Consider the following 24,883-nt stretch of genomic DNA (forward strand, 5'->3'; position numbering starts at 1 on the left):
GAGGTTGACAGAGTACAATGGAGGAAGATAGATACACAATTATGTAGTGTGTTATGGCAATCAGTTGATCCTAAGATTCTGCATCATCTTCGGGCCTACAAAACATGCTTTAAATTTTGGAATCAGGCGAAAGGGCTATACACGAATGATATCCAACGTCTTTATAAGGTGGCTTCTTCTATTGTCAATGTCAGACAACAAGACATGGATTTATCTACTTATATTGACCAGATTGCCTCTCTTAAGGAGGAATTCTTGACCGTGATGCCTCTTACTACTGATGTTGGGGATCAACGAATACAGATTTACAAGTTCTTCATGGTTCTTACGCTTATTGGCCTTCGTCCAGATCTCGAGACCGTCCGCGATCAGATTCTTGGCAGTTCCTTCGTTCCATCCTTGGATGATGTGTTTGCTCGCCTCCTCCGTATCTCCTCCACTCAGACTTTGCCATCTGATAACACTTCAGATTCTTCTGTGTTAGTTTCTCAAACTAACTCTCGAGGAGGACGCAGTGGTAACTGAGGTAGAGGCCAACGTCCTCATTGCACCTATTGCAATAAGATTGGCCACACTCGTGATCGGTGTTATCAGTTACATGGGTGGCCTCCTTGCACTGCCCACGTGGCCCAGTCATCTGATCCTCAGTCGCCTCAGCCTCCCAGTTCCTCCACATCTCAGGGTATTTTCCTAACTGACAGTGAGTATGACGACTATCTTCGTTATCAGACCACCAAGTCAGCTTCTATTGCCCAGACTGGTAATGCTTCTGCTTGTCTTACCCACACATCTTCTCTTGGACCTTGGATTCTAGATTCTGGCGCTTCTGATCACATATCTGGTAATAAGGATCTTTTCTCTTCTATTACTACTACCTCTGCCTTACCTACTGTTACTTTAGCTAATGGTTCCCAAACTATGGCTAAAGGTTTTGGTTTCGCTCATCCTCTCCCTTCCCTACCTCTCCATTCTGTCCTTTATGCCCCTGAGTGTCCTTTTAATTTTTATTTCCATCAGCAAAATAACTCGCACTCTTAACTGTTCTATCACTTTCTCGGATAAATTTGTGACCTTGCAGGACCGGAGTACGGGGAAAACGATTGGCATAGGATGTGAGTCTCAAGGCCTCTATCACCTCACCTCGCCTTCACCTGCAGTTTGCATTTCCACTGATGCTCCCCTCCTCATCCACAGTTGCCTGGGCCACCCTAGTCTATCCAAGTTCCAGAAAATGGTCCTTAGTTTTTCATCTTTGTCATCGCTTGCGTGTGAGTCCTGTCAGCTTGGGAAACATACTCGTGTCTTGTTCCCAAAGCGTTTGAATAATCGGGCAAAGTCTCCTTTTGAACTTGTCCACACTGATGTTTGGGGTCCTTGTCGGACCGCGTCTACTTTAGGATTTCAGTATTTTGTCACTTTCATTATTCTCGATGTACTTGGTTATTTTTAATGAAAAATCGAGTTGAGTTATTCTCTATTTTCCAGAAATTTTATGTTGAAATCCAAACCCAGTTCAATATTTCTGTTCGTGTGTTGCGCAGTGATAATGCCAGAGAATATTTTTCTGCACCATTTACTTCATTTATGTCCCAACATAGGATCATTCATCAGTCTTCTTGTGCTCATACTCCTCAACAAAATGGGGTTGCTGAACGTAAGAATCGACATCTTGTTGATTACATGATCAGATTCCTCATTCCCTTCTTTTCCCTGACCAACCACTTTATTTCCTTCCTCCTTGTGTTTTTGGTTGTACTTGCTTTGTTCATATTCTCACTCCTGGACAGGACAAACTTTCTGCCAGAGCTACAAAATGCATCTTCTTGGGATATTCCAGACTTCAAAAGGGTTATCGTTGTTATTCCTCTGAGACTCATCACTACTTTCTCTCCGCTGATGTCACTTTTTTTGAGGACTCATCGTTCTTCTCCACCTCTGAGTCTCTTCCTGTTTCTGAAGTCTTACCCCTTTCCATTATCTCCCCACCTGATGTAGTGCCTTCTCGCCCACTTCAAGTTTATCATTGCCGTCATCGTGTCGCTGTTCCTCCTTCTTTGGCCGAGGTACCTGCTGACTCACCTCCTATCCTTTCGGCTTCTCCTGCCCCGGCTCTGCCTCCTTCTGTTGACTTACCCATTGCTCTTCGGAAAGGTAATCGATCTACTCGTAATCCTCATCCCATTTACAATTTTTGAGTTACCATCAATTATCTTCACCCTATTCTGCATTTGTTTCTGCTATATCTTCTGTTTCTCTTCCCAAGAGCACCCCTGCGGCTCTTTCCTATCCAGGCTGGCGACAGGCAATGGTAGATGAAATGACTGCTTTACACTCCACTGGCACTTGGGATCTTGTTGTTTTACCCTTTGGTAAATCTACAGTTGGTTGTCGTTGGGTCTACACAGTTAAGGTTGGCCCTGATGGTCAGGTTGATCGCCTTAAGGCCCGCTTAGTTGCTAAAGGTTATACTCAGGTTTATGGTTCTGATTATGGTGACACTTTCTCTCCTGTTGCCAAGATAGCTTCTGTTCGTCTATTGCTCTCCATGGCTGCTATGCGTTCTTGGCCTCTTTATCAGTTAGATATTAAAAATGCTTTCCTTCATGGGGATCTTGCTGAGGAAGTTTATATGGAGCAACCACCTGGTTTTGTTGTTCAGGGGGAGTCTGGTTTAGTGTGCAGGTTACGCCGTTCTCTATATGGCTTGAAACAATCTCCTCAAGCATGGTTTAGCCGTTTTAGTTCTGTTGTTCAGGAGTTTGGCGTGTTCCGTAGTACAACAGACCATTCCGTTTTCTCTCATCATAACTCTTCGGGGCAGTGTATTTATCTGGTAGTTTATGTGGACGACATCGTCATTACAGGCAGTGATCAGAATGGTATTCAGAACCTAAAGCAACACATTTTCACCCACTTTCAGACTAAAGACTTGGGGAAACTCAAGTATTTCTTAGGGATTGAGATAGCTCAATCCAGTTCCGGTGTGGTTCTTTCCCAAAGGAAGTATGCTTTAGACATCTTGGAAGAAACCGGTATGTTAGATTGTAAACTGGTAGACACTCCTATGGATTCAAATGTCAAACTTATACCAGGACAGGGGAGCCTTTAGGAGATCTTGGGAGATATCGGCGACTACCTCACCATTACTCGTCCAGACATTTCTTTTCCTGTAAGTGTTGTTAGTCAATTCTTATAGTCACCATGTGATAGCCATTGGGATGCTGTAATCCACATTCTTCGATATATCAAAAGCACACTAGGCCAAGGTGTGTTGTACGAGAACAGAGGTCATACCCAAGTTGTTGGTTACACATATGCAGATTGGGCTGGCTCACCCACAGATAGACATTCCACTTCCGGGTATTGTGTTTTTATTGGAGGTAACCTAATATCTTGGAAGAGTAAGAAACAAGATGTAGTGGCCAATTCTAGTGCTGAAGCCGAGTATTGACATCTTGGAAGAAACCGGTATGTTAGATTGTAAACCGGTAGACACTCCTATGGATCCAAATGTCAAACTTATACCAGGACAGGGGGAGCCTTTAGGAGATCTTAGGAGATATCGGCGACTTGTAGGTAAACTGAACTACCTCACCATTACTCGTCCAGACATTTCTTTTCCTGTAAGTGTTGTTAGTCAATTCTTATAGTCACCATGTGATAGCCATTGGGATGCTGTAATCCGCATTCTTCGATATATCAAAAGCACACTAGGCCAAGGTGTGTTGTACGAGAACAGAGGTTATACCTAAGTTGTTGGTTACACAGATGCAGATTGGGTTGGCTCACCCACAGATAGACGTTCCACTTCCGGGTATTGTGTTTTTATTGGAGGTAACCTAATATCTTGGAAGAGTAAGAAACAAGATATAGTGGCCAGATCTAGTGCTGAAGTCGAGTATTGAGCTATGGCTCTGGCAACATGTGAACTCATATGGCTGAAACATCTTCTTCGGGAGTTGAGATTTGGAAAGGATGAACAGATGAAGCTCATCTGTGACAACCAAGCCGCTTTGCATATTGCATCCAATCCAGTCTTCCATGAAAGGACCAAACACATTGAAGTTGACTGTCACTTCATTAGAGAGAAGATCGCATCAGGATGTGTGACGACTAGTTTTGTTAATTCAAATGATCAACTAGCAGATATTTTTACTAAATCTCTCAGAGGTCCTGGAATTAAATATATTTGTAACAAGCTTGATGCATATAACATATATGCTTCAGCTTGAGGGGGAGTGTTAGATAATGTATAGTTATTTAGGTTATTTACTTTTCCTTTTCCTTTTCTTTTCTTACTGTATTGTGGGTCCCACTAGCATGTATATATATACCCAAGTCCAATGTGTATTCTTCACAGTTTTTCAATAACAATAAATAGAGATTCTCCCTTTTTCTCTCTCTCTCTCTTCACAGAAATAAAATGTATTAGAATTGGGTAAAACAAGTACATGAGAAGGATGAGGCATCCTCCTTAAATTTACAAAAATTGATAAAAAAAAATGGAAGAACACATGTCTATTTGGGAACGTTTTCCAAAACTCTTCTCGAAAAATAGTTTTTGAGAATGGTTTTATGATGTTTTCTATAACGAAGGTCTATTTGAGAACTTGGAATATTTTTAGCTTGATTTCTACGTTTTTGAATATTTTTTAAAAATAAATTTTATTATGTAGTGCTTTATTTTCAATTATTCTTCATATTTCTCCCATTATTTTTTAAAACAGACCTCAAAAACAAATAAAAACGACTGCAATATACTCAAAGAACACCTTGGAAAACTGTTTTGAGAACAATTAACAAATAGGCTCACTCCAAAAAAACCAAAAAAACCTATATATCCATATTGAACCATAGTAGAATATACAACATAAAACCTCTCATCTCTTCATAAGGATTAACATAGCTCCTTTGAATAGAAATTGAAACAAGAAAATTGAATAATACAAAATCCATAAACCTTATAATGATAAAAATTAATTATTTGTTATTGTTAATAGTTTCTAATTTAGTTCATTTTTTTTTCTTCTAAATTTAGCTCTCCCTCATGTTTTTATCAAATAATTTTCAACATTACTGTCACTATTACTAGTAGGATTCTCCAAGGAATAAAATCATATCGAATTGCTATATCCTCCTTTGTATTAGTGTTAAATACCCATTCTTCTTTGTCTATCAACGACAATGGTATTTTTTATTATCTATCAATAATAAAATAATGATTATATATGAGATCAACCACTAACACAGTCAACAACCCTTCTCTTTCTTCTCAATCTCTTGTTTTCCCTTCCATTTAGAAGGTTAATTGGAAGTCAATTAATTACTTATTTTATAAAAGGTTTAATCAAGTTGAGACCTAATACAAAACTCATGTAACCCATATCAAAAGCCAACAAAACCATATATGATGCAACCTATTAAAACTCATATAGAATATTGAGGCTTAAGAGTTAAGCCTCTTATAAAATATGTACCAAAAACCCACAAAGGCCAAAAAACCCTTTGGATATTTGAGGCTTATGCCACAATAGCCTTGGGGTTATAACGTCAAAGTTGTAAGCCTTGACAGGGTGAGGCTTAAGCCTCAATTACCCCAACTAAGGCTATAGCCTCAAGGTTAATTCATAGAGCCTTGCCTTGAGGCGAACCTCAAGGCCTCAATAACCTTTTCAAACGCCGCAAGAGAAATGACAAAGTGTGGAAAAAAAATGAAAGAGAAGAGAATATAATAGTCTAAAACCTGTAGCCCCTACCTGCACCTATTGAAGAAATCCAGAAGTGAACAATCCAGTTCCCTCAAGAGGTCCTCCCATCCTCTCCTAGATGCTTTCCGCACACACACTCCATCCCTTACTTCCCCTAACTGGTTTAAATGGAAGATATGATATGATCTGCAAATTAGGTGGCAACTTCGGTTGATGTGAACTTTCAGGGAATATGTAACATTCATTCTACTGGTTACAAAGCTTGTGTCAGAAGAGTGTCTCAATGAAGGTTGAATATTGACAATTGTGGAAAGAAGCATTTCTTGCATCTAAATTAATAGAGAGAAAATAATCTCCACTTTACTTGATAAGCGATGATAAGAATCTACACTTGTCTTAGATTTTGAACACTACTGTTGATGCCAACTACATTGGAAGTCTATTATTATGGTTGCCGGATGTTCAAGCAGGGGTGGCAATTTCCACAAAATCATGGGTTCTACACTCTTCAAAGTGGAGAAAAAGGTTTTTGAGGTCAAGTTTGAAGGCATTCATGGGGGTCCTTGAATCTCGGTTACAAAGAGGTTTCAAGGAAAAGCTTTTTCGGTGGCTTTTGAAGAGGAGGAAGTCATTTGGATAATGGAACAGTTGAAGAAAGCTATGGTGTTGGCAGGATATCGAGGTTTCATTCGAAAGTTTAGGGGTAAATCGAGGACACATTTGTTGGAGGTTTGTTTCAATAGCTTGAAGGTGTCAAAGGCCGAGGATGGGAAACCCTAAGGAAATCGTTGTCCTTAGTGTCGGAGTTCTATTTTCTTTCTGCTAGTGGAACAGAGAAGGCATAAGTGGTGACGATGAACAAGGTGGGTATGGGATGGTGTAGCGGGAACCATTCTTATGCTAAAGTTGTGGAAGAGGAGGGTCTAAGGAAAGGAGCTCTCTTGCCAGTTGGAAAGTGGGCTAGGGCTGTGATCTGTGAGTGCCAAGAAAAAGGTTCAAGATTGGGGTGTTGTTGGTAAGGTTCTTGCGAGAATGATGGGGGCGAGGGGAATGATCTCCATTAATCCTTTTACAAATTACAAAGGTGTTTTCTTCGTGGACTTTATTGAAAGAGTGGAGTGGTTTCAAGAGCGAGGAAGGTTGGTATTGAGAGGAGGAATGGTTTTGTGTTTGCGGAAATGGCCACTAAGAGAAAATGTAGTGGTTCTTGGAAAATTTAGAAGGGTTGGATAGAATTACGAGGTCTTCCATTCCATCTATGGGATGAAAACCAGTTACGGTTCATTATGAAAAACTGGGGGAAGGTGACAGAGGTTGCTGGTTGTATGTTGTCTATCCCCTCTACATCACCATGTTTTGTAGCATTTTCTACTACTACTGGTTTTATGATGTTAGTTTCTTTTCCTATTGCTGTTTGTATGTTGTCTACTTCCTCTACATCACCATGTTGGATCGAGACACCTTAAAGCTTGTAGATTTGTCTAAGGTCAAATTGAAGGTGGAGATGAACCCAAATGTGGTGTTGCTAGCGCTGTTGGAAGTGATAGATGGTGCTTGGGCTTTTACAATAGCAGTATTAGTTATCGGAGGGGAAGGAGAAGGGTTGCAAAGGAGGATTGAGTTAACTCGCTGTAGAAGTGAGTTGCTATCAGTGGGAGTTTACATGCTAAAATGTTCTTCACAGAAATTGAGGACACGTGGTGGGGCAGGAGAGAATTTAGGGAACAACTGCCACCCACTTTCTCTTGTTTCACACATCATTTCAAATTCAAATGGGAATATTAAGCGGGTTGTTGACTTAAGGGAGAAGGAAGCCTGTGCAGAAGGTATCACAGGCCCATCTCAGAAGAAAAGCCCAAGGTCCTCCAAAGTTTTTTTAAACGATGGACTTGGGTGTTTTGAGGGTGAGCCCAATGCAAGCAGGGCCCATTCCAAGGAAGACTCACCTCGCGGTTTACACCTTGGGTCTTTTTCTTTTGAAAAGCAAGCCCTTTTAGCTAGCCCTAGAGACGGAAGTGTGAGCTGCAACGTAGGTGACTCGTTGAAGGTTTCTCTCCCAAGGATTCTTAGCTCCTCTCTCCATGTGTTGAAGCCTCATCTTAGTCCAGACAGGAAGTTGGGCCGCAGGTGTGAGAGAAGTTTGCCCCCATCATCCTTCCTTGAGAAGCTGCGAAGCTCTTTGGGAGCATTGCCGTGAGGGCAGAAAGGTGTTTTCAAGAGAGAGAGCTCTCTTGGAAGGCGAAGATTTTCTTGGGAAGTGAGAGCCAGAGCTTATCCCTTATGGAGAGATCAAGGCAGTCAAAAGCTCGAGGGCTGACGGAGGAGGCAGAGGGAGTTTCAACCCTGTGTTTGGGGGATGGCCCAGGAGGGGTTAAGGTTAGAGGGGGTGCTCTTCATTGTAGGAGTCAAGCCTAGGTACAGTCTTTTTCTCCACTCTCTATGGTTGAAGGCCAGACTTTAGAAAGGGCTCTTGAGCTTTCTTCTCCTTTTTCCCCTATTGCTTTTCTTCAGTCCTCGGGTCTTTCTGTGGTGTTTTCAATCCTTCCTATGAGCTCTTTAGATTGTCTTTTGCCTTCATTGGCCAATCCTTCAAGGTCTAATAGGTGTCCTTCTGGTTTACTTAGGGGTTGTTCATGTCCCAAAGGTATGGTGTCCCTAGTAAGCAAGCCTAGCAAAGAGTTAGAGGACGTTTCTTTTCTCAGGTTACCACAAATCAACCCTAGTGGAGTTTCTTCCCCAGTGAGGAGTCTGTCTGTGGAGTCTGGTCCTGCTTAGTTGGAAGATTTCCATATTGAAGGCATCTCTTCTTCAAAATTGGCTTCCATTAAGTTGGTTTTGGAAACGTTGCAAGTTAGGATTGGCAAATATAATGAGAGTGGAGCTTAGTTGGCCAAAAGCAAAGGCATCTTTGTGCAAAAGGTCTACTCTAGAAGGAAGAACAACATTGCTTCTGTTGCCCCTAGGCTTCTTTAGGTTTTTGGGTTCTTTGGTATTTTTTTGGTTTTTTTTTGTAATTATGGAAATCATCAGTTGGAATACTAGAGGTCTTGGTTCCAAAAAGAAAAGAAGGGTCATGAAGGATTGTCTTTGTCATGAAAACCCGAATGTGGTTATGTTGCAAGAAACAAAGAGGGAGTCTTGTGATAGGAGGTTTGTGAGTAGTGTGTGGAAGGTAAAAAATAAAGAGTGGGTAGCTTTCCCAGCTTGTGGGGTGTTGGGAGGAGTGACAATCCTTTAGGATGCTTTGAGGTTGTTATGGGGTCTTTTTCTATAACAGTGAAGTTGGAGTCGGAGGATGAAAGGGCTTTCTGGTTAACTTCGGTCTATGGTCCTAGTTCGTCTTAATTGAGAAAGGATTTTTGGTTGGAGCTTCAAGATCTTTTAGGCTTAACTTTTCCAAATTGGTGCGTTGGTGGGGATTTTAATGTTATTAGAAGAATTTCTGAAAAGTTAGGGGTTCTAGGCTAACCACAGGCATTAGGGATTTTGATGACTTTATAGGAGATTGTGAGTTAATTGATCCTCCTCTTAGGAATGCATCCTTCACTTGGTCAAACTTGTAAGAAATCCCTTTTTGCAAAAGGTTGGATAGATTCCTATATTCTAATGAGTGGGAACGAGGTTTCCTTCAAAACATCCAAGAAGCACTTCCCAAATTGACTTCGGATCATTGCCCAATTGTGTTAGACACCAACCCTTTTGTGTGGGAGCCAACTCCTTTCAGATTTGAAAACATGTGGCTGATGCATTTTGACTTCAAGGATAATTTAGGTTGTTGGTGGAATGAGTGCGTTGGGAAGGTCACAAATTCATGAAAAAGCTTCAATTTGTTTAGTCAAAATTGAAAGAGTGGAATAAGGTGTCTTTCGGATATTTAAAAGAGAAGAAGAGAAGTAATCTTTTGGACATTGTGGAGTTGGATGAGAAGGAGCAAGAAGGGACCTTTACTCCTGAACTAGTAGCAAGGGAGACCTTAAAGAAGGGGGAATTAGAAGAGGTGTTGTTAAAGGAAGAGGTGTCTTGAAGGCAAAAATCTAGGGTCAAATGGATAAGAGAAGGGGATTGCAAATCTAAATTTTTTCATAGGGTGGCCAATGGCAGGCGAAATAGGAAGCTCATTAATTCCCTGGTGTCAGAAGATGGGGTAGTCTTAAATAACATTGAAAGCATTTTAGAAGAGATTAAGCGCCACTTTGGGAAGTTAATCTCTAAGCCTCCAGGAGGTTCTTGGAGGATTGAAGGTTTAGATTGATCCCCTATCTCATCAGTGAGTGCTGAGTGGTTGGATCGCCCTTTTTTGGAGGAGATTCACAGTGCCATGTTGCATTGAAATAAGGAAAAGGCCCCTGGCCAGATGGATTCACCATTGGGTTTTTTTCAGCAGTGTTGGGAGATGATCAATGAGGATCTTTTAAGAGTTTTCTTAGAGTTTCACAATAATGGGATGATTAATCAAAGCATGAACGCTACCTTCATTTCTTTAGTGCAAAAAAAAAAGTCAAACAAGCAAGATCTCTGACTACATACCCATTAGTTTGGTTACCAGTTTGTATAAGATTATAGCTAAAGTGTTATCAGGGCGATTGCGTAAAGTCTTTAAAGCCACCATTTTTTCTTCTCAAGGTGCTTTTGTTGAGGGGAGGCAGATTTTGGACGTCGTTTTAATTGCTAATGAGGTGGTGGATGACAGAAGGAGATCAAAAGAAGAAGGGGTAGTATTCAAAATCGATTTTGAAAAGGCCTATGATCATGTAGATTAGGATTTTTTGGATCATGTTCTTGAAAGAAAAGGTTTTAGTGCTAGATGGAGGTCTTGGATGAGGGCTTGTCTTTCTTCGGTGACTTTTGCAATCTTAGTGAATGGAAATGCCAAGGGTTGGGTTAAGGCATATCGATGTCCTAGAAAAGGTGATCCCCTTTCCTCTTTTCTCTTCACCATTGTGGTTGATGTTTTAAGTAAGTTGGTAGTGAGAGTGGAGGAGAGAGGTTTATTTGAGGGGTTTTTAGTGGGTAGAAATAGGACCAGGGCATCTCATTTACAATTTGCTAATGACACCATTTTCTTTTCTAGAGCATCCTTGGAAGATTTGCAAACTCTTAAGCAAATTTTGATGGTGTTTGGGCATTTGTCTGGGCTGCGGATCAATCTAAACAAAAACACTCTTTCTGGGATCAACATTAGTCATGATCAAACCACCAAGCTGGCTTCCTTGCTTGATTGTGCTGTCTCTGAGTGGCCTTTATCATATTTGGGTCTTCCTTTAGGAGGAAACCCAAATTTGATTTCCTTTTGGGATCCAGTTTTGGATGGAGTCTCTAGGAGGTTGGATAGTTGGAAAAAAACTTTCTTGTCCTTAGGAGGTAGAATCACCCTAATTTAGTCTTGTTTAATGAATATCCTGAGCTACTTTCTTTCTCTTTTCAAGATCTCAACTTCAATAACTTTGAGGATTGAGAAATTACAAAGGGATTTTCTTTGGTCGGGTCTGGGAGGGTAAAAGGGATTGCCTGGTCAGTTGGGACTTAGTGTGTAGACCTAAGGAGTTTGGTGGGTTAGGGTTAGGGAAAATTACTTCAAGGAACTAAGCTTTATTAGGGAAGTGACTTTGGAGGTGCCCTCAGGAAAGTTTTGCCCTTTGGCATCAAGTTATATTGAGTATCTATAGGACACTAACAACATGGTTAGATGGTCACATCATTGCCCCTGGAAGGCCATTGCACATATTCTCCATGTTTTTTCTATATACACCCGCTTTGTAGTGGGTGATGGGACCAAAATTTGTTTTTGGGAAGATTTGTGGTGGAGAGACCAATTGTTATGCTTACAATTCCCAAGACTTTTCAGAGTCACCACAACTAAAAAACTTTCCATTCAAGCCATTTTGGGTAATGATACTTCTTCATCTTGGGATCTTATCTTTCGTCGCAATTTGACAAATGTGGAGATTGAGGATCTTAAAAGACTAATGTCTTTACTTTCTCATGTTCATTTGACGCCTTTTATTCCAGATGCGAAAACTTGGGTTCCGTCCTCTTCAAGAGGTTTCTCAATTAAATCTTTTCTTTTAGTCTTATCCGATTTCTCAAATTCTACTCCTTTTTACCTTGCTCATTTTTTATGGAAATCAAGAGCCCCCTCTAAGGTTATGACTTTTGCCTAGTTAGTGGCACATAAGAAGACAAATACCAATGACATGCTACAGTTGAAAAGACTTTTCAAAGCCCTTAGCCCTGATTGGCGCATCCTTTGTAAGAGGAGTAGTGAGACAGTTAATCATCTTTTCTTACATTGTCTGATCACTTTGGCATTGTGGCATAGGATCTTCTCACAGACAGGGATGGAGTGTTCAACCAGACATTATTCGTGATATGATGGTGATCTCTTTCAAGTGTTTTGGAAACTCTATTAGAGGCAAGACTCTTTAGAGGATTGCGTGTCTCTCTTTGTTGTGGATTGTGTGGAGAGAGAGGAACGCTAGGATCTTTGAGGACGCTTCGAAGACGCTAGACATGACGTGGGATGTGCTTCATTTCTTTGTTTCTTTTTGGGCTTACTATACAAACATTTTTAAACCCTATCTTTTGAGTGTAATTCAACTTAGTTGGTTGGGTCTACAGGACCAGGAGTTGTCACACTTGTATAGTCTTTTGTTTGTTTTGTTTATACCCTTGTATAAAGGAGATTTACTTAGCTCTTTTTGATCAGGTCTGTATTTCATGAGGAGGATTTCTCATCCTTTTCATGTTTTCTTTTCTTATTTAATATATTTGTTTGTTTCTGATAAAAAAAAAAAAGAATCTACACTTATCTTCATGAATAATGATTCACATGTTACTTTATAGTTGCTAAAAGTGTGTTTATCTACTTTTAAAATAATATCAATTTTGTTTTACTTGTAGGGATTGCTGCAGGATATGTAAAAAATTGTTAAATAGCAGGATGAGCAACGACGTTTTTGATGGACAGTTGTTAGCCGAGAAGTTGTCGAAACTCAACAACTCACAACAAAGCATAGAGTGTATCCTTCATATTGAAACATCATACTTATATTTATAGTTATGGAAAACTGTGGCTTGATTTTATAAAACCTGCAAGGCTTGATTGCTTATTGGTCCTTAAATGGCATTTAACTGTAGTTAGTAGGTATGGGACTCTAAGAGGTTTTGATTTAAGATGAAATAGTTATTTTATATTTTCTGTTTTGTAGCTGGGAAAAACTGTGAGATGTTTTTTGTTAACCAATTTGGCCATGGCGAGAGACAATATGTTTGCCATTATGAGGGGTGTGGAAAGGCAAGAATGTCCATGTTATTCTCGAGCCTAGTAAAAGTGGTGTCTATGACTTTGACATTGCAAGGGGATTTTCTTTGGTAAGGATTGGGGGAATAGATGATAGACTACCTTGTTGATTAGGAGCATGTGTGCAAATTGAAAAGAGATGGAGGTTTGAAATTGCATAAGATCTTAAGGCTGAGCTGTTTTCAACTTTGTAGCAAGATGAAGTGCAAAGTTAAAAGGATTATTGTGGAGAAAAAGTCCTTTCAGGTAGAGTTTGAAGGATTGAATGGTGGAACTTGGGTATCAGTAACAGAGAGGAGCCGAGGTTTCGTAGTTTCAGTAGGATTTGACATGGAGGAGCTGGATTGGTTGATGGAGCATTTGAAGAAAGCTGTGGAAGTGGAGGCTTCCAGGGGTTTTGTTCGAAAGATCAGGGGCAAGACTAAGACCCTCTTGATGGAGATATGCTTCAATAACAGAGGGTGGTTCATGAAAATTACAGAATTGGTTACAAAAAGGAAACCTTTATTTCTTGTTGTCCCCGAGGGCGTCAAAGGGAAAGGGTGGGAAGATCTTAGGAAGGGGATCCTATCAGTGCAAGAGTATTCTGAACGAGACGGAGGAGCTTTGAAGGAGAAGAATGGTGATATCCGGATGAATAGGGACACTTTCAGAGGAGGTTGGTCATATGCAGAAGTGGTGGCAGAGGTTGGTTTTAGGACTGGAGGTACGCTATCAACTGGAAAATGGGCCAGAGCTGTAATATGTGAAAGCCAAGAAAAAGTCCAAGACTGGACTCACGAAGGAAGAGCCATTGCGAGGATGATGGGTATGAAAGGAATGGTGTCCATAAATCCCATTTCCGCTTTCAAAGGATGCTTCTTTGTGAGTTCAACAAGGAGAGCGGAAAGGGTTCATGATCAAGGAAGACTTTCAGTGAAAGGAAGGACGATTCTGCTAAGGAAATGGTCGCCTAAGGAAAATATGGTGGTGCACGGAAAGTTCAAGAGGGGTTGGTTAGTATTGAAAGGTCTTCCTTTCCACTTGTGGGATGAAGTTCAGTTGAATTTCATTTTGAAGAAATGGGGGAGGGTAACGAAGGTGGCAAAGGAAACTTTGAAGCTGGTGGACTTGACGAGGGCGAAGCTGTGGGTGGAGATGCTTCCAAATGTCGTGTTACCAGCGTTGCTTGAGGTGGAAGATGGGGATTGGTGCTATACAGTAGCAGTTTCAGTCACCGGAGAAGATGACGAAGCCGACGATGTCACGTTCGAGATAACCCGTAGCAGGAACGACTGGGTGAAAGCGGGAGGTTGCATCTCTTAGTCGTCAAAAGCTGCAGAAGGGCTACGAGATAGTATTAGGGACATTGAGTGCTACAGAAAGAGGCGTCTTTCTCGGGCACGTCATCGGCAGTCAAGGACGAGTTTGGCGGACAAAGAGGAGAAAGGAGGGGGAAGGAGCAGATTGGGCCCAGCAGAAGAAAAGTTTATTGGCCCGAGCTTGAGATCTCTTTTAAAGCCCACTCGGTAAGGGCCCAAAGTGGGATGAGGCATCGTGGGCTTCAAGATGGCCCAGAAGCTCCTCAAGCCCACCAAACTGCATCGGCTTTGTCCCCTTCTCCCCAGCGAGCTGTTTCCTCTGCAAAGGCGATTGGGAAGCTCTGTCCAGACGGTGCAAGGGCCGGCGCCGCGGCTTTCTTTGGAGAAGAAGGTCGGGCCGTTGAGTTAAAGGCCCAGTCCCTTCCCAACCCTAGTCCATCGTCAGACACCACCGTGGGCTGTAAGCTTAAAGGCCCGTCGGGGTTGGGCCAAAACTTAGGAGGATCGAAGCCCTCTGGTATGGATGTCTGGTTGCGAAGGGAAAAAATCGAAGCGAGGAAAGGGAAAGCCCCAGCGGTTCACACGAGAGATGCTACGCATGAGGAAGAGACGACAATTTCAAAGAAGACGTGGTCTACCCTCTTCCCTCCAAGCGTCAATCAACGACAGGGTCATCGGTGTAGCAGTGAGCCTATTTTCACACGGGGTTTGTCGTCGTCAAGTGAAGACCGCAACATGGAAGAGGAGTTTGGGATGGGATTTCAGAAGGAGGGAGGAATCAGAGTGAATCCTCTCTCCAGATGTCCTCTGTTTGGTAATCTTTCGAAGGAGGACACCTTGGCGAGCCGTGATGAAGTCAAAGGAGGGCTAACGGGACGAGTGGGGTTTGATTCGCGTGGCTCTTCAGACATGGTTTCACCTTTTAATTCAATAATCAGAGGTAAAGGACTCATCTTTGAGGGGATTTGCGAAATTCCGGGAGCCAAAAACTTGGAGGTATGTCAGCCCTTTTCTTCTCAGCCACCTGAGTCAACTTCTTTTCCTTCCTGTAGTCCGGATTCTCCTTTGACGAGTCCCTCCAGTCCACTTCTCCCCAATTCAGTCCCTTTTCCTCAGTTTCCTACGAAAAATCAAGTTATCTCAAAATTTTTTTATGAAAAAGGTGGTGTCGACTATTTAAAATATGGTGACATCCCTGACCGAGTTGAGGAGGAGAACCGGGGTGCTTTATCTAACCAGATGACTGAGAGCTGTACCCCTAAGGAATCTATTGTCAGGTCGCATAAGGAGGATTCAGGTGATTTCCTTATTGATGGTCTGCCCTACGAGAAAATGGCTAAAGTGCGAGAGGTTTTATGCTCTCTTGACATTAAGGTGTATTCCAGGAGGAAGAACAGAGGCCCCATAGGTTATTGAGACCTGTTGGTTTTGGCTCGAAAGGTTAGGGTCTTTGTGTTTTCCCATGAAAATTATTAGCTGGAACGTTAGGGGTTTGGGTTCAAGGAATAAGCGTAGGATGGTTAAAGATTTTCTTAGGTCAGAGAATCCAGATGTTGTGATGATTCAGGAAACAAAAAAGGAGAATTGTGATAGAAGGTTTGTGGGTAGTGTCTGGACGGTCAGAAATAAGGACTGGGTTGTTCTTCCGGCGTCTGGGGCATCAGGTGGGATTTTGATCATCTGGGATTCAAAAAATCTGCGTAGAGAGGAGGTGGTAATAAGATCTTTCTCGGTCTCAGTCAAGTTCTCTTTGGACGGTTGTGGACCTCTTTGGATTTCCGCTGTTTATGGTCCAAACAGTCCCTCACTTAGGAAGGATTTTTGGGTGGAACTTTTTGACATATATGGATTAACTTATCCGTTATGGTGTGTGGGTGGCAATTTTAATGTCATAAGGAGAAGCTCAGAAAAAATGGGGGGTTCTAGCCTAACACCAAGCATGAGGGACTTTGATAGTTTTATTAGAGAATGTGAATTGCTTGACCCACCTCTTCGGAATGCTTCATTCACTTGGTCAAACATGCAAGAGTCTCCCGTGTGTAAGAGACTGGACCGTTTTCTCTACTCAAATGAGTGGGGGCTGCTCTTTCCCTAAGGCCTTCAAGAACCTTAATCAGAAGGACCTCGGATCACTGGCCAATTGTTATGGATACCAATCCGTTTATGTGGGGGCCAACACCTTTTAGGTTTGAGAATATGTGGCTAAAACACCCTAATTTCAAGGAGAACTTTAAAGATTGGTGGAGTGGGTTTCAAGGAAACGGATGGGAAGGTCATAAGTTCATGAGGAGACTTCAATATGTTAAAGCCAAATTGAAGGAGTGGAATAAGTTTTCTTTTAGAGAGCTTAAAGAAAAGAAAAAAAAGTATTCTCAATGATTTAGCTAACTTTGATGCCATTGAGCAGGAAGGGGGTCTCAATTTTGATTTGTTAAGCCAAAGAGCCTCAAGAAAAGGGGAGCTAGAGGAATTAATATTGAGGGAGGAAATTCATTGGAGACAAAAAGCTAAGGTGAAATGGGTCAAGGAAGGGGATTGCAACTCTAAGTTTTATCATAAAGTGGCTAATGGCAGACGAAATAGGAAATATATCAAGGAGTTGGAGAATGAGAGGGGCTTAGTGCTGAAGAATGCCGAGAGTATCACAGAGGAGATCTTACTTTGAAAAGCTTTACACAAGTCCTACAGGAGAGTCTTGGGGTGTTGAAGGATTAGATTGGTCCCCTATTTCGGAAGAGAGTGCGTTAAGGTTAGACTCCCCTTTCACTGAAGAAGAGATTTCTAAGGCCATTTTTCAGTTGGATAGGGACAAGGCTCCGGGGCCTGATGGCTTTACTATCGCCGTATTCCAAGAGTGTTGGGATGTGATTAAGGAGGAGTTGGTGAGAGTGTTCGTAGAATTTCATAGGAGCGGAATTATCAATCAAAGCACTAATGTTTCTTTCATTATTCTATTACCCAAAAAGAGTTTGTCAAAGAGAATATCAGACTTTAGACCCATTAGTTTGATCACTAGTCTCTACAAGATAATAGCCAAAGTGCTCTCAGGGCACCTAAGAGGGGTTCTACAGGAGACCATCCACTATACTCAAGGCGCTTTTGTTCAAGGGAGACAAATATTGGACGCGGTTCTTATAGCGAATGAGATAGTGGACGAGAGAAGACGGTCAGGGGAGGAAGGCGTCGTATTCAAAATAGACTTTGAAAAGGCCTACGATCATGTGAAGTGGGATTTTTTGGATCATGTGTTAGAAAAGAAGGGGTTCAGTCCTAGATGGAGGAAATGGATGAGTGGATGTTTATCTTCGGTATCTTATTCAATCTTGGTGAATGGTAGCGCTAAAGGGTGGGTTAAGGCATCAAGAGGATTAAGACAAGACGACCCTTTATCCCCTTTTTTGTTTACTTTAGTCGCAGATGTACTGAGTAGGATGCTTATGAGAGCAGAGGAAAGAAATATGATGGAGGGTTTCAGGGTGGGTAGAAATAGAACTAGGGTATCCCATTTGCAATTTGCTGATGATACCATATTCTTTTCTAACTCAAGGGAGGAAGAGCTGCAGACTCTGAAGAGTCTTTTGTTAGTGTTTGGGCACATTTCTGGGCTCAAGGTCAATCTTGACAAGAGTAGTATTTATGGCATCAATCTTGATCAGGCTCATCTTTCAAGATTGGCTGTGATGTTTGATTGTAAGGCGTCCGGATGGCCTATTCTCTATCTGGGTCTCCCTTTGGGCGGGAACCCTAAGGTGTGTGGCTTTTGGAATCCAGTGATTGAGAGAATCTCATGTAGATTAGATGGGTGGAAAAATGCCTACTTATCCTTCGGGGGGAGGATAACTCTTATCCAATCTTGCCTTACCCATTTGCCATGTTACTTCCTTTCCTTATTTAAGATTCCCGCTTCAGTGACTGCAAAAATTGAGAGGTTGCAAATGGATTTTTTATGGTCAGGGGTTGGGGAAGGCAAAAGGGATCATTTAGTGAGGTGGGATGTTGTGTGCAAACCGAAGACAATAGGGGGTTTGGGTTTTGGGAATATTTCTTGGAGGAATCTCGCTCTTCTAGGGAAATGGTTATGGAGGTATCCTAGAGAGGGTTCAGCTCTTTGGCATCAGGTTATTTTAAGCATTTATGGTTCACACTCTAATGGTTGGGATGCTAACACTTTAGTCAGATGGTCACATCGCTGTCCTTGGAAGGCTATTGCACAAGTCTTTCGGCGGTTTTCCTTGTTTACTCGGTATGAGGTAGGAAACGGGAAAAGAATTCGGTTCTGGGAAGATTTGTGGTGGGGGGACCAACCTTTGGGAATCCAATATCCAAGACTATTTAGAGTAGTCGTGGATAAAAACATTTCTATTTCTTCAGTTCTCAGTCCATCTCGTCCTTTCTCTTGGAATTTGAATTTCCGCCGTAATCTATCAGATTCTGAGATTGAAGACTTAGAAGGCCTTATGCGGTCTCTTGATGATTTGTATCTTTCTCCTTCGGTCCTAGATGCCAGATTATGGCCATTATCCTCTTCAGGGCTTTTTTCAGTCAAATCCTTTTTTCTAGCATTATCTCAATCTTCTGGATCTCCTCAGGACTTTCCTTCAAAGTTCGTTTGGAATTCTCAAGTTCCTTTCAAAGTGAAGTCCTTTGTCTGGTTAGTGGCACACAAGAAGGTGAATATTAATGACATGTTACAAGTGAGAAGACCCTACAAAGCCCTTAGTCCTGATATTTGTATTCTGTGCATGAAGCATGGGGAATCAGCAGATCATCTTTTTCTTCATTGTTCCTTGACGATTGGGTTGTGGCACAGGTTATTTCAGTTAGCTAAGATGGATTGGGTTTCCCTAAGGAACATATATGATATGATGTTCATCAAATTTAAAGGCTTCGGTAATTCTAAAAGAGGGATAGTTTTGTGGCAAGCTGCGAGCATCGCTCTAATTCGGGTTGTGTGGTGGGAAAGAAACGCAAGGATTTTCGAGGATAAAGCAAGGAATTCAGAGTTCCTTTGGGACTCTATTGTTTTCCTTGCTTCTCTTTGGGCTTTTTGTTCCAAGGCATTTAAGGGGACTCCCCTTAATGTGATTCAACTGGATTGGATAGTGGCGTGTACTCCATAAGGATTGGTCCTTAGTGGGAGTTCGTTTGTTTTATGTGTATTTTCTTGTAATTTAGTTGTCTTTGGTGGGAGGATTTCTCATCCTTCTTCTTGTACTTCTTTTTTCTATCAATATATCTTTGTGTCGTTTCCAATAAAAAAAAAAAAAAAATTTGGCCAGGATAATGGGATATGGCTTTCTTTCATGTCTGCAACATTTTACTTATGTATGTGTGGAGGTGGGGGTCAGCTAATCTAAGTTACTATTAGTAAGCTAGTAACTTAAACAAAGAGGGTGTGTTATCTTCTATAGAGAATTTGATGAAGGTCTTTTTTCCATGAGGCTACTAGGATCTCTTCTTGGGGGGTGTTTAGGTTTAGGTTTTGTGGTTGTTTTGTTTTTGTTTTTGTTTTTGTTTTTGATAGCCAAAAAGTGAATATATATTGAAGATGCCTAGGCAAATGAGGCAGTAACATACAGTGTGTACGTTTGATGCCCATCAAAGGTGCAGTTAAAAAGAAGAGAAACACAAGAAACAATCTTCCTCTCATTAATGGTGCATGTTTTCAACTTCCTTTTTAATGATAGTGAATGAGACCCCTATTGATTTCTTTCAAAGTTCCAAAGGACTGAGGCAAGGAGACTCCCTTTCTCCTTATTTATTTGTATTGGCGATGGAGGCTCTTAGTTAGTTAATTGTAAAGGCTAAGGAAGGAGGTTTCATATCTGGTTTCTCGATAGGTAAGAGGAGCAGTGGGCTAGTAGATGTGACTCATCTTTTATATGTTGACAAAACCATCATCTTTTGTGAGACTAATGTTGAGCAGCTAAGGTATTTGAATTGGACTCTCATGTGGTTCGAGGTGATCTTTGGCTTGAAAGTTAATATGGAAAAGAGTGAGCTCATCTCATTGGGGAGGATCTATAACTCGGACAAGTTGGTAGCTATTTTAGGTTGTCGGGTGGGGTGTCTTCCTTCTTCCTATTTTGTTATCTTGTTAAGAGCCTCTTTTAAGTTGCTTTTGTGTGGGAAAAGGTGGAGGAGAGAGTTCAGAAAAGACTAGCCCTATGAAAAAGATTGTTTTTGTCAAAAAGGAGGAGACACACTCTCATTAAAAGCACCTTGTCTAGCATACCTATCTTTTTCTGTCCTAGTGAGGAGCTCTAGAGAAAAAACCTCACCTAGTGAGCTGGGCTAAAGTGTGCGTGGAGAAGAAAAAAGGGGGCCTGTGCATTAGGGATCTTTTTATCCTTGAGATGGAGCTCTTAGGAAAGTGGGGATGGAGGTTTGCCTTTGAAATGGAATCTTTGTGGAAGCGGGTGATTGTTGGGAAGTTTGGGGTGGAAGGAGGGATTGGAGTTGAGGGGTGTCTAGGAGGGGTATGGAGTCGGCTTTTGGAAGGCTATTAGAAAAATTGGGAGACTTTTAAAAGCATAACCCACTTCCTTGTGGTGTTGTAACACATCACTAAGAGTCTTTCTCCACTTTATTTGTTATTGCCAATTCAAAGGACGCAGGGGTAGCTGATATGTGGGAGCAGAATGGAATCCGAATCATTAGCATCCTAGTTTTTCCAGACAGTTCCATGATTGGGAGTTAGAGATGGTGGAGATCTTTCTTCGGAATATCCAAAAACATTCAGTTGGATGTAATGTTGAGGATCAAAAGATTTGGTTAGGTACATGAAATGGAAACTTCTCCATTAAAGCTCTCTATCCTTTCTTGGACTTTGGGGGTGTAGAGGCCTTCCCAGCTAGAGTTGTTTGGACGCTATGGGTCCCATCAAGATTGGGCTCTTTTGCTTGGGAAGCTACTTGGGAAGGATAGACCGCCTGAAAAGGAGGAGGGTGTCACTAGTAAATAGATGCTTTATGTGAACGGGAGGAGGAATCCATTGATTACTTGCTTCTACATTGTGTTATAGGTTGTCTTCTCTAGTAGTTGGTTTTTTCCTTATTTAGGTTACAATGGGTGATGCACTTCTCAGTTAAGATAATGTCCCTAAGTTGGAATGGGGCTCAAATAGGAAGAAAACGGTAGAAAGCTTGGTTAGCTGCCACTTTGTGTCTTTTTTGGATCATTTGGCACGAGAGAAATTGAAGGGCTTTTGAAGATGTAGATCTTTCAGATCATTTGCTAAAATCCTCTTTTCTGCTTTCCTTTATGGAGTTTGTTAGGCCTCATATAGAAGGAAAGTCCATGTCTCTACTCGATTTATCGATTGGTTAGTTGCTAAGTAAAAGTCGGGCAGGTTGTTTTTCCTTTTTTTATCCTCTCCGCTCCTTTCTTTTTTTCGCTTGCTTCCCTTTGTGTACTCCCGGTGTACTTTGGCGAGCTTTAATTGTTCTGCTTTGTACCAACCTTTTCATTGATATTTATCTACTCTGGTTGCTTATCAACAAAAAGAAAAAAAAAATCTCCTTATTTTAAGCTAAGCCAATCAACAAAGTCAATCATTGGGTTTTGTGGTTGTTGAGGGTCTTTTGCTCGTTTTTATTTTTCTTTGTTTGAAGGATTTCTCATCCTTGTTATCTTTCCATGCATCTTTATGCTTGTAGTCTATTGTTAGTAATATTTTCCTGTTTGCATTAAAAAAAAGAAAAATACTGGTAAAGGAAGACTACCTAGTTTTGATATCATGTAAAATCAAGTCTTAACGTGTTTTGATGTTCAAAACAAAGTGTACTACAATTAAGCCTATTTTCATTCCTGTGGAGCAGCATTAGCTCTTTCCTGCAAAATCTAGGATTATTAAAAACCTTATATCAATATTTTTCATCTTCAACCAGATAATATCCAAAAAAGAAAGCATGTTTCTGAAATTGATGCACAACTCATTGTTCTAAGATTCCAGGTTTAAAAAATAATACAGATGCAAACACCACCTGCTTACTCTTTTCTTCCTTTACATCTAGGTTCTTCGTTGCTGCTATGGCCAATTTATTTTAGTATGCATTTCTTTTAACATATGATCAGCACTGTCTCGTTGGTGCATTTCTCACCGGAAGAAAGCAAAACAGATTGTTGAAACATGGGATAAATTGTTCAATTCTTCCCAGAAAGAGCAGTGCGTTTCATTTTTATATTTGGCAAATGACATATTGCAAAACAGTCGAAGAAAGGGAAGCGAGTTTGTAAATGAATTCTGGAAAGTCCTTCCTTTAGCTCTCAAGCATGTTTATGACAATGGTGATGAATATGGAAAAAAGGCAGTCTCTAGACTGGTAAGACCTTTATTCATTTAACAGGAGTTTTTCCTTCATTCTTTGTGATATTAATATTGCTGATTGTAGTTGGATTGCTTCCTGGCGACCCCTCCTCCATTCACACATACTCCTCTCTTCTCTTTCCAACCAATGATCCTTAGTTAGCATGTGATTGCTCAAGACTATTGGTTTGAACTGGTCTTAGGTTTTAGAAATAATCTAGAAAAAATGGAGCAGATAGGTGTTGGCACTGTCCCAACTGTTTATGTGTTTGCCTTGCAAACATTTATTATAGATTGTGTACCAAATTTGTCGATTTCGTTTTTGTTTCATCCTACATGAAATGAGTTACCTTATTTTGCTTAAAGATTTTGTTTCCAATGGAAAGTAAAAGATTCTTTAGTAGAAATTTATAGGATCTAGAGAGGCTTTACTAGTACATTAGTTAAGAATTACCTAATTCTAGTTATACATATTCTAATAGACATCAGAATATTCTTGTCTTATTAAATCACAATAATAAATATGAACCTCTATTTGGGTGGTGAGGCTGAGAGACTGTTATCTATTTGTTGCTAGTTTCCCCCTCTTCATTTTCATTTTGGAATTTCAATTTCCCTGAGGAACTAGCTCTTCTTATATTTGTTTTTGTCCTTGTGTATTTGTTCCCCACTTCTTTTGATTAAGCGTTTGTCCTTTGACGCTTTCAACTTTGTTCTAACTTAGTCTCTTCTTTAAGGCTATATGTACTCTCTTCTTTGATGCTATCTGTACTTTTGCCAACTTAGTTCCTTTTATTTTTGCAAACTTCATTTGGAATTCCAAAGCCTTAACAAAAGTGATGGCTGGCTTGTGGTAGATAAGAAGGTTTAAAGGTCAATACCAATGATTTGTTCCAAGAAATGAGGCTGTTTAAAGCTCTTGGTGCATTGTCTTGTAGCCTTGACATTATGGTGTAGGTTGCTAGGATTGATTGGGTTCCACCCAAAAGGGTGAAGGACATGTTGATTATGTCCTTTAAGGGTATTGGGGGTTTCCTCGAGGTAGAACCCTTTGGTTTATTGCTTCAATTTGATTTGGATTATTTAATTGGAAAGGAATGTTAGGATTTTTAGAGATAGAAGGACGACTTTGGAAGCAAATTGAGACTTGTTTTACTTTTTTTCTTCCCTTTAGGCTTTTGCTAGTAAGGCCTTTGTAGGAATCCCTTTGAGCTTCATTTTACTAAACTACTTTGCAAGTTCATGAGGTTGACTAAAGAGACACTTCTTGAATGGTTACTACCTTGAATGAGTTTTGTAAACTAAATTTTGAAAGGTGTTCTTTGAGCAACCTCAGGTTTTTAGTAGGGATGACAAAATTTGGTATGATTTACCAATACAACTTGAACCCAACATGCTTTTCTTGAGTTTGGATTGAGTATAATCATGTTCAGGTAAAGTTCATGTCAACTTGCATAACCTATTTAATACATAGGTAGTTTTTGTGTTAAACCTATATAACAAGAATTTGACCTGAGTTAACCCATTTCATAATCATGCTGATTAACCTAATTATAATTCTAAATTATTTAATCCATATTTGATTCATTTTAATTTGTTTTTGAATAAAGCCATAAACATGTCTAGTTGGGATATTAATCATATAAACTTATACAAGACTTAACTCAACCTGATTATTAAATAGGAGAACTTAATCATTAAATGGATTACATGACGTATTTTTTGTTTAATAATTAGGTCGTATTTAACTTTATGTTTTCAACTTGATAATTATTTGTGTCGTGTTTGAGTTGACCTATTTAGTAGAATGTTTAAGTTTTGGCACGATATGAACATGACCCACCCACCAACATGAATTGCCACCTCTAGTTTTTAGGGATTCTAGGAGTTGTGCTGGGCCAAGGACCACTCTGGTATTGTGGTAAGAGGATTCTCTAAACTTGTAGGAGAGGGCTTAGTTATTGAGGTTGGGATTCTAGCCTTTTTGGAGGGTTTGTTGCAAGAAAAAGTTTTGGGTCTTTCATCTCTTAATAGAGGAGAGTTGTGCTATTATTGTCAAATCATGGAAAAACCAAGAAAGAAAGAGGATTGCGATAGTTTGATTGGTGTTTGCATAAATTATTGATACTTTTGTAGAGTCAAGATTTTCCTTTTGTTGGTTTCCTCGTATAGGCAATAATGAGGTAGATGTGTTAGCAAAATTTGGAGTGAGATATTTGGTTTCTTTTGCAAGAGATATATTACCTTTGTGATTTGTAGTGAGCAT

At 40.6% G+C, this 24,883-nt stretch overlaps 1 protein-coding gene across 2 annotated transcripts in view; it reads left to right on the forward strand.

Moving 5' to 3' along the window:
* The window catches only part of LOC117921195 (regulation of nuclear pre-mRNA domain-containing protein 1B-like), a 63,432-nt gene that overhangs the window by 5,123 nt on the left and 33,426 nt on the right, over positions 1-24,883 (forward strand). For both annotated transcript variants that reach the window (XM_034839014.1, XM_034839013.1), the window contains exons 3-4: positions 12,609-12,727; positions 22,386-22,633. In XM_034839014.1, coding sequence (XP_034694905.1) covers positions 12,649-12,727; positions 22,386-22,633 — 327 coding nt within the window. In that variant the 5' untranslated portion in view covers positions 12,609-12,648. The remainder of the gene's footprint in view (positions 1-12,608; positions 12,728-22,385; positions 22,634-24,883) is intronic.

This window comes from Vitis riparia, chromosome 8 (genome assembly GCF_004353265.1).
Source record: "Vitis riparia cultivar Riparia Gloire de Montpellier isolate 1030 chromosome 8, EGFV_Vit.rip_1.0, whole genome shotgun sequence".
In the NCBI taxonomy this organism is placed as follows: domain Eukaryota; kingdom Viridiplantae; phylum Streptophyta; class Magnoliopsida; order Vitales; family Vitaceae; genus Vitis; species Vitis riparia.